General features: G+C 35.2%; 1 protein-coding gene across 1 annotated transcript; it reads left to right on the top strand.

The window, feature by feature from the left end:
• The first annotated feature begins 4,238 nt into the window (after positions 1-4,238).
• Positions 4,239-7,077, top strand: LOC111803029 (guanylate kinase 2). The gene is made up of 11 exons (XM_023687276.2): positions 4,239-4,506; positions 4,693-4,749; positions 4,879-4,914; positions 5,004-5,111; positions 5,195-5,271; positions 5,344-5,473; positions 5,552-5,914; positions 6,002-6,123; positions 6,213-6,348; positions 6,425-6,570; positions 6,655-7,077. Exons 3-11 carry the CDS (start codon positions 4,912-4,914, stop codon positions 6,770-6,772), a joined length of 1,203 nt encoding a protein of 400 aa, XP_023543044.2. The 5' UTR covers positions 4,239-4,506; positions 4,693-4,749; positions 4,879-4,911; the 3' UTR covers positions 6,773-7,077.
• The last annotated feature ends 3,403 nt before the right edge of the window (positions 7,078-10,480 follow it).

Raw genomic sequence — 10,480 nt, 5'->3', positions numbered from 1 at the left:
ATAAGCCGTTTGTTATGTGTTGAGAGGATTGAGCAACATCAATACACAATCGATGGCCGTGACGACTCTAACAATGAGCACGGCCGACGAGACAAACTGGTGAAATCATTAAACGATCAATAAGAATTGGTTGATATCAAAATAGAGTCGTCATTCTAGTGCTTCACCTATCATACCCTTACACAAAACGAGATAATTCAATTGACTTCACTCCTACATGTAATGGGACAAGTTCCCACTTACAAATCCCCTCTTTCATCGCATTCTCCCACGCTTTTAGGTCAGACGTTTCTTCAAATGAGCTTGGCTCGTGCACGCATAAGACTGTCAAAGTGTCACAGTATCTACATAGGCTTTCTGATCTTTGTCAATCTTCGAAGTCAGCTATCAAGCACGATGCCTTCAGCAGATTGACTAGATATTTTACTAAACTTTACCACAAATACGTCGTCCCTAAATTTTCAATGATGGCCCTAAATTTTAGATTAATTGCAATTATGCCCTTAATATTTTGGGAAATTAAAAAGAAAACCGCGTTGCCGACTAAAATAGTGATGGGATGAAACGTATACACTTCAACAGTAGATCAAAATCCCTTTTGTAAATTATTAATAATAATTTCATATTTCAAATACTTCACGCGCCATAGATTCACGCGCCTGCTGTCTCTTCGCTGTCTAACAATTAATTAAAACAATTTTCTTTTATTAAACAATATATTTTTTAATTCCATTTAAAAATAATAATAAATTGTTTTAAATTCCCTCTCTTTTATCTTTCCGACCCGACCACGGCGGCTTGTACAAATTTAATATGTAATTTTAATATTAAATATTTTTAATATTTTTTATGTATGTTTATAGGACCCGAAAACCAGACTAACTCTTGAAAAATAAAAAATTTGAGTCGGTTCCATGTTGACATTTTTTTGGTAGGGTCACAACCGACCATTCCGACCATTCTAAAAACAGGGTCACAACCCAATCGAACAATATTTTTAAGTTTATTGTGAAAATTAAAAGTAAAAAGAAAATAGAAAGGACGAGTTGAGAAAATCTTTTAGACCAACTTGAAATTTTGGGTTGATTGGTTCGGTGACCTGAATTACCCAAATAAAGTTCCCAACCCAACCCTCTATTTTCGAGTTGAGTTGGGTTAGGTTCGGTTGTAAGTTTTTTATTTTTTATTTTTATTTTTTATTTTTTTTTATTTATATAATTATTTTTAAGCAGTCATATTTATCGTCATAGATATTACATTAATAACTAAAATATCATAATACTCAAATATGAAACATTTACCGATCACAATGCATCACTAACATCGTTAGAAACGTTAAATATTTTTAATGTTTATATAAATATTTTTAATGTCTATATTAATTTTAAGAGTAGCATGGAATAGAGTTAGGTTATAACTGTATTTTTGGGTTGGTTGAGTTGATCCGACCAAAAAAATGTTTATCTGCAAACCAACCCAAATTTTTAATCTTCCAAAAAGTTAACCCAATCTAAATTGAAAAAAGAAAAAAAAAACTCTAACCATACCGATTCTTTATAATTTGAGTTAAGTAATCTGGATCGGTCGATTAGGGGTAAAATTGGTAATATAGAATTTTGTGTTGTTAATCAATTAAAATATGGTATTTTAATAGTAAAATATTGGATTTGAAAATTTTGAAAATATGATTGGCTTTGAAGGACGAAATTATAATTGATTTTAAAATAAAAGATAAAAACAAATTCTGAGGTCCGGATGGAAACAATTTATACTGTGATTCAAAAATATCTTTCAACTATCAGTTAGTTTTGGATGGAAATAGTTAATACTGTGTTTTAAAAATATCTTTCAACTATCAGTTAGTTTTGGATGAAAACAGTTAATACTGTGTTTCAAAAATATCTTTCAACGGTCAGTTAGTTTTGGATGAAACCGGTAATATTCTGTTTCAAAAATATCTTTCAACTGATATTTTGTTTCATTAACTTATAAGACGGTTTCAAAATTCCATTATTTAAAAGTTTAATTAATACTCTTGAATTAAAAAAAAAAATACTAATTTTTTTAAAATATTAAAAAAAATACATTTACGTTGGTGTCGGGACATAGCCTGTCCAGCATGAACATCCATAATCGATTTAGTGCACTTGACAAGACCTCCTTTTTTAATAGCGGAATCATTACGATCAGTTTTACGAGATTTTCAGTAACTCGACAAAAATCTCATGGAAACTCCGACGATTGTTGATTTATTTAAATAAAAAAATAAATGGAGTCCTTATATATTCATTTTTTTGAAAAAAATTAAAATGTATTATTTTAATTCAATTCCCCTCAACGAGTAACTAAAAAAAATTCACAAACCAAAATGTCACCAAATTCAAACTTTAAAGTTTTCTTTTTTTCGATTTGAGTTGGATTGAATTTTTTAAAAATCGAAAATTTTGGTTGGATTGAATTTTTTAAAAATCGAAAATTTGGGTCGATTAGGCAGTTTCTTTTTTATCGATTCAACCCAACTAGCTCGAGAAGAGGATTACAACCCAACTCTATTTGACCCTACTTTTAAGATTATTACGAAGATTAAGGATATTTGACGTTTGTAACTGATGTTAATGATGCATTATGACTTGAGAATATTTGATATTAACCCAACCTAACTCGAAAATAGATGGTTGGATTGGATTGAGTTGTGAACTCAGGTTGTTCGGGTTACCAGTCCAACCAACCCAATTGGTCAAAAAGCTTTGTCCAATCCATCCCAACCCGACCCGTTCACTTTTGTAATTGGTTGATTAGTATTATAAATATTTTATTTCAACTTGCACCGTACACATAAATTTATAATGAAATTAAGTAATTATATAAGGAAAAAACGTACAATTGCAAGAACAAGTTGAAGGGTGGGAGAAGGTACAAGAAGTCAATAGTTGAAAATGAATAATATATACATCCAAATAAAATAAAAATGTCAATCAATATCAATTTTTTTTTTTTTAATATTATACAAAATAAACATCAAAATTAGGTTTAAAAATTAAAAAGTGTGTTATTTAAGATTTATAACTCTTGAAAAATATTTGTTGGAGGGAAATTTAAATTTTAAAATAAAATTGAATTTTTTTTTTAATGATTAGAGGCATGTTTTTTAATTTTTAAGGTATTTTATAAGATGGGTGTACGTTGAAAAAATCTTTTAGACCAATCCAAAATTTTGGGTTAGTTGGGTTCGAAAAATCTTTTGGACCTGTGATGTCCCACGTTGGTTGGGGAGGAGAACAATCCCACCATTTATAAAGGTGTGGAAACCTTTCCCTAGCATACGCGTTTTAAAGTCTTGAGGGGAAGCCCAAATAAGACAATATCTGCTAGCGGTGGATCTAGCCCGTTATAAATGGTATCATAGTTAGGTTTAGGACGATGTGCCAGCCTTCTCGCTGTTCCCCGAAGGGGGTAGACATGAGGCAGTGTGCCAGTAAGGATGCTGGGCCCCAAAGGGGGTGGATAGAACAATATCTACTAGCGGTGGATCTGGATCGTTACAGGACCAATCCAAAATGTTGGGTTGGAAATCGGAGTAACCCTAACAGAGTTCACAATTCAATTCAACCCAATTGTTCATATGTTACATAAATAACTAAAATATCATAAAATTTAAATATTGAACATTTATAAGTTATAAACGGTTAATATTTTTAATTTTTTTAGAAGTAACCTAGAGTTGGGTTGGGATGCAGCCCTATTTTTGAGTCAGTGGGGTTAGTTGGGTTGACCTGTCAAAAAAAAAAAAAAAAAGGTTCAACTCGTATATCGAACCGAATTTTCTTTTAAAAATTTAACCAAACCCAAACTAGGTATTAGGTCATATGAACACCCGCTCCACTCTCTCCTCCCGCTCCATGTAGTTCGATTTCAATTTTTTTTTTAGTTCAACAATTGCCCATATTTATAAGTTACAGCACATCACTGATATCAGTTAGAAATATTAATCTTTTTAAAGGTAAGATACAGTTAGGTTGAGATGTAACCATATTTTACAGTTAGTGGGGTTAGTTGGGTTGACCCAACAAAGAACCGTAAACTCGAAAAATTCGTCTAAACCAACTCAAAGTAGTTATCAGGCGATATGAACACCAGTCGTATATGGGTTGCACAAAAACAAAAAAAACCCTAAAGAAAACCAATGTTAATGAATCAAATCGCTTAGGTAAACGAAAAGAAATACGATTAGCAATAAGCATAAGCATCCCGCAAGAAAACGAAAGCCGGTCTTCTTGTTCCGTGAATTGAATGCGACCCAAACCTCACCCCTTTCGCCTACAAATACCCCAATGCTCCTCTTAACTTCCCTGCGCCTCTCTTCTCTTCCGCCTTCCTTTTGATTACTACCCATTCAATCGAAACACAAGAATTCAGAAACTGGGTCGTCTTCGTTTCTTGCTATTCCCCTAAAATTTCCTGCGATTTCACGAGCTTAGCCGCCCCTTTGCTCAGAATTCGCTACAGGTATCACTGTCTAATGCGCTTTAATTTTGTTGATGCATACTGGCTGTTCGTTGATTTAATCCCGCCCCTATTCTGTTTTTTCGGCTTTGATTTTGCTGATTTTCGCTAGGTTTTGCCTCTTTCTCGCATTTGTTCTGTGAATTTCTTGAGATCGTAATTATGAACTTTTGCACTTTCCATTGACAGCATTGATAGTTCTTCTTCTGGGAATTTCACTTTTGGAGTTCTTTCTGTGTTTGGAGGGTTCGAGCTCTGAATCCCCTGTTTTCTTGTTGGTTTACGTTTTGTATTTCGATTATCATGTGAAGTTTCTTGTTGAATCCTGAAATATATGGTTTGAATCTCATATCTCATTCTATCTATCTTGATCAGGGTAATCTAGAATTTGGAGGATTAAATTTCTCCATGGTAAGCTTTGATTCATTAGGTGAATTATGTAAAAGGGTTATATAGTTTCTATATTGTGATACGATTTTGCTGGACTTTGTGTTCATTAGGGAGAAGCCCCAGCTTTCTTTGTTCATGATTTGAAGGAAGGATTTCGTAATGGGTTCGGTTTAAAATCGAAAGGTTGTGAAACAGCCACTGTCATCGGCGATAAAACAGTACGCTCGTTTAGTTGTATCGTATCGATTTTTATGAAGAAATTACCTCTACTAGTCTTGATTTTTGGATATGCTTTTAATAGTATCTTGTTGATGGAGGCTGTGACGACTCGTTGTTGTCGTTTCAAGTTCGAGTATTTGATCATTCCAAAGGATTGAAGTAAGTTTCTCCCCTGGCTATGCGATTAAGTCGTTGGGTTAAAGGTTTTCTAAGCTCTGGTGGGATTTGTAGGATCAATCCAGTTGTTTTGGGAACGGTACCAAACCCGTGTAAAGGGCATTCGGCAATCGCTTTGAATGAAGATCGCATATTGTTTATTAAGGGCGGATCCGCCTTAGATGACTCTTTTTGGTTTCTTGAGGTTAGTCAGCTGAAATTATCGTGTTTCGGGGCGTTTGGTCTTGTTCTTATGATGTTTAATCTACTTGAATGTGAGTAGGTGGATACCCCATATGTTCAAGAACAAAGAAAGTCATTGGGTTCTGAAGTTGTTGCTTGGAGTAAAGGTGTGAGGGGAACTATCGAGAAGCCGATCGTTGTTAGCGGTCCGTCTGGTGTAGGTAAGGGTACTCTTATATCCATGCTAATGAAAGAGTTTCCATCTTTATTTGGATTCTCCGTTAGCCACACGACCCGTGCTCCGAGGAACATGGAGAAAGATGGCCTCCATTACCATTTTACGGAGCGTAGTGTTATGGAGAGGGACATAAAAGAAGGGAAATTCCTCGAGTTTGCTTCCGTTCATGGAAACCTCTATGGAACTAGTGTCGAGGCAGTCGAAGTAGTAGCAGATGCAGGAAAAGTATGCATTCAATCACGTTCTTATTCTTAGTTGAAACGAGTTTCGTGTCTGCAAATCTAAAACATTTGTTGTGTTTTTGTCCTGTAGAGATGCATTCTCGACATCGACGTTCAAGGTGCAAGGTCCGTGAGGGCTAGTTCCTTGGATGCAATATTCATCTTCATCTCTCCACCGTCAATGGCTGAACTCGAGAAGCGCCTTCGTGCTAGGTAAGTTAACAACAACTCCATTAATTTCCTCATTTAAAACGTGTTCCCTTCATTTTAACCGATCTAAATATGTATCGTTACACCCTCAGAGGAACCGAAACCGAAGAACAAATCCTAAAACGACTGCGAAATGCCGAGGCCGAGATCAAGCAAGGCGAATCGTCTGGTATATTTGATCATTTCTTGTTCAATGATAACCTTGAAGAGTGCTATGAGAGTTTGAAGGTAATGAAATTTTTGCTTTTGGTTTATGTTTTAGCTATCAGACTTCTCATCCTTTTGATATCATGAATTATTACAGAAACTTTTGGGGCTTGATGTGAGTTTTCATAGTTGCATTAAATCAGATTTGGACCTTCCTCCAATTGTTCATTCGGTATCGAGGATCGATAACAAAATTATAATAACCTACCGAACTTCAGACCTCGAGAATGAATCTCGGAAGATGTAAGTACTCGTAGTTGAGTGTCGATGATTTGAAAGTTAGTGTGTTCAATGTGTTTATGTATATTATGTTCTTTTGGGGAGCAGGATTGTGTTGGATCTGTCGTCGCTCAAAGGTGGAGCGCCTGGTCGGTCAAGAGGGTTGGAGGCTTATGCTATCGACTCGGTTTCGAATGGCTCGAATATGATGAATCAGCCTAGCTAACAACTCGACTCGTCCACCCATGATTTACATTGCTAACATGCTCTACCCTTTTACAAATGATGGCAAAGAGAGAACGGTCTTACATTTCGAGACGACTTAACTAGTTTGATTTTTTGTGGTATTACGTTTTGTTTGGCGTTTTAAGTTTAGGAAGAGAAATGACTCGAAACAATGTCGGAAAGATCGATCGATTATTATTATTTAATACATTACATAGGCTGTGAGATGTGGTCTGTGTGATTTTTCTGTGGGGAATTGGCTCTCATCATTTATTCAACACTAATTATTGTTGCTTTCACTTCAAATTTGAAAGTCCCATTTTTTCTTTTATGCTGTTGAATGGGTTTTCTGGGTTCTTCATTATTTGTTGAAATTTACGATGTTCGGTTGATAACGTTTCATTTAAATTTAGTTTTTGAACGTAGTAGATGGATTTCCCTCCTAAAGATCATTGGACTGATCATAATTTTCGTCCCTGGTTGACAAGTGCAATACACAGTGGTTAAGAAAAACCTCCCTTTGAACCGAAGAACGTTAGATGGGGTGAGAAAGTTAGATGGTAGACTGTCTTCTTATCGTGTGGGAAAGGGTTTTAATAAATTATTTTCCTCGTAAAGAGAAAAGAACTATAAATGCTTTGGTAGTATCTGTAGCGGTTTCGTTTTGGGCAGACTAGTGCCAGTCTCGGGATGGTCTAAGTCCTTTTCTTACTTTAAAGAACAAAAGCAGACAGAATCACCCCTGGAGCATGGAAGGGCATCGAGCGGAAGGAGAAAAATCCTTACTAGGCATACCTATAACTTAGCCGTTAAATTATACCTCCAAAATGTAGAGATTATATCAAATTAAACCCTAAACTTTTACACGAGCGAATCATTTATTTATTTATTTATTTGGAATTATAAAAAAAAAAAAAATTATAGAGATAGTTATTATGGTTGTGAATGAAGGGAATGAAATTGAGAAGAGAAAAGGGGCCCACCTCCATGTTGGCATAATGGAAGGCTGCAGATGCCAGCAAAGGAATTGTACTGTTCGCAAGTGGAGGTGTGGGGTTCACAACTGAAAACTGCTTTAACTGCCATTCATAACTCTATGCCCCCAACAACTCTCACTCAACCTTCTTTTCATCATTCATTTCAACATTTTATTATTATTCTTTTAATAATTTTCACTTATGTATTTTCTTTCGTTCCAGAACACTCGAGAGAGCTATGAAGAGATTGATATATATCACATATTGACTAGTTTCTGTATCAGGTTCAAACGTCGAGATAGACTTGAAATTCAACTAGCTAGTTTACTAAATGAAGAAGACATGAACTTGAAAGCTAAAATGCTCGCAATAAATGTGAGGTGCATCTGTAACGACTCATGCCCATAATTCGAAATCAAGATTTAGCATTTGATGGCTCTGACATTTTCCTATATCCCTTGCGACATGGTCAAGTTACTTACGTTTGTTAGAGTGAAAACTATCCACACAGACCAACACGAGATAAAATAAATAATTAAAACCTATAAAAAGAAAGTAAAATAGAAAAGGGATATGGAAAGATTCTAAAGTGGTAATGGGTTAGATAGAGTTTATGATGAGCAGGTGGTGGCCTACATAATGGGGCTGCAGCTGCAGGCTACAAGTGGTAAAAAAGAACACATTGGAGCCAATAATAGGCTTCCGTGTAGGACCTACTTTCCCACATCACTTGCTCTCTCCTACAATTTTTTACCCTAATTAATGTTCCCTCCATTCAACATTTAACATTTGATTGAGTCTTAAATTTTCTTTTCCATTTCAAATAGTGTTCATTGTCTTAGTAAAATTTCGCATTTTCTTCTTTTCGGGTTATGATGATAAAGAAAAAAAGTGTTACGGTTCGAAAACGGTCGGAAAAGGTCACTGTGTAACCCCATTTCTCACAAAAAAAATCTCTCCTCTCTCCAACATTCCTCACGTCTAGCAAACCCCTCTGTCATAATCTTCGGTCACCATAAAAGAAAGTTCTTCCCATATACTATACACTCTCCTCTCAAATCCATAGAGTTCCTCAATAATCTTTCGATAGAATGTAATCTATCAGTCTTCTGATTTTGCGTACATTTTATCCCCAAGAAGAAAGGTTGTCATTTTGAGGCCATCACAGTACGTTATTCTATTTTACTTGATTGATTTCTGTGACTTAGAAATAAATTTTTATTAGTTTTTCTAAATTATGATAAAAAATATATTAGAAATTTTTCGTCATAAATGTGTTAAAAAAAAAGGCAAAGATGGATTAAAAATGGCAAAAAGTCTATTAGAATTAGGACGAAAAAAAAAAAAAAAAAAAAAGAAAGAAAAAAAAAAAGGGGAAAGTCCCAAAGAAGAGGAATCTTGAAGGGTTTCTACTTTGGGTCCAAACCATAAGCTCGGATTCCAACCCTATGTCTAAACTGGAGCCTCGATAGGAACCAGGTCCGACCCATAGGCCCGTATCTGAACCTACCTAGGTTTGGGTTTCACTTCCTTAGGTGCAGCCCAACACGTTTGTCAGTCGTGGCCCAATTCACAAGTATCTAGTATGATGATCGTACTTCTTCAACCGTGCGGCGTCATGATCTTGACACGCTTACGACAAGCCTTAAGGGGAACTAAAACCTCATCTATCTACGCTCAATTAGCTTTGGTGACTAATATTCTACAGGCTCTAGCGCTGGGAGAAGACTCAATGACTGAAACATCAATCCACACGACAACTGTAATAACTCAACGAAGAGGTTGAATCTTGTGTATATTGTGGAGAAAAACATAGTTTTGACCATTGTCCAATTAATCGAGCTTTTGTTTTTTATGTGGAAAATCAAGTTAGTCAAGGAAAGAAGAAAAGAACCCATTCTCAAACACTTATAACCTAGGATGGAGAAACCATCCAAACTTTTCATGGACGGAACAAAACTCGTACAGTCAATAAATGTCACCTAAGGCAAATTACCCTCCATATTTTGGACTACAAAATTAAATGGCATATGGTCATCAACATGCTAATACCAAAAGAAAAGAAACTAGCCAAGCTTAGCACATAAAAGGGTCGTCTCTTGAGAGTTTAATTAAGGAATATATGGCCAAGAACGATGTTGTAATAGAGAGTCAACAAGTATTTTTACGAAATATGGAAGTTCAATTAGGTCAATTAACTATCGAGTTAAGAAATAGATCTCTTTGAAAACTACCACCAGATACCACAATGTAAATTACAGAGGGTAAGAAACAATGTCAAGAAATATAATTGAGAAATGTGAAAAAAAATCCCGAACATGGGAGGTGAAATTAAACAAAATAGCAATCGTCACTCCCAAGAGACAACTAATATACAATCTAGAGAGGAGAAAAATGTTCAATAGGAGTAGAGGAAAAATTATGCAGAAGCAGAAAAATCTCTGAAAACGTAAGTAGCATACAGTAGTCGAGAAGTAAGCAGAGTGTATACCCCAACATCTCATTTCCAACCGAGAATAAAAAGGAAGAAGGAGGAAGCCTACTTCGAGAAGTTTGTGAATATCTTTAAGAAATTCATATAAACTTACCGAAGCATTGAAACAAATGTACAATTATGTCAAATTATTAAAGGATACTCTCACCAACCGAAGAAAATTTAATGAATTCAAGGTGGTAGCGTGGAATGAAAAGTGTAGTGCAATATTTAAAAAAACAAAATCTCTTTAAAGGAG

This window comes from Cucurbita pepo, chromosome 10 (assembly GCF_057944985.1).
Source record: "Cucurbita pepo subsp. pepo isolate OVF chromosome 10, ASM5794498v1, whole genome shotgun sequence".
Classification (NCBI taxonomy): domain Eukaryota; kingdom Viridiplantae; phylum Streptophyta; class Magnoliopsida; order Cucurbitales; family Cucurbitaceae; genus Cucurbita; species Cucurbita pepo.
Note: the sequence above shows the minus strand (reverse complement) of the source record. Positions and strands in the feature narration are given on the sequence as shown.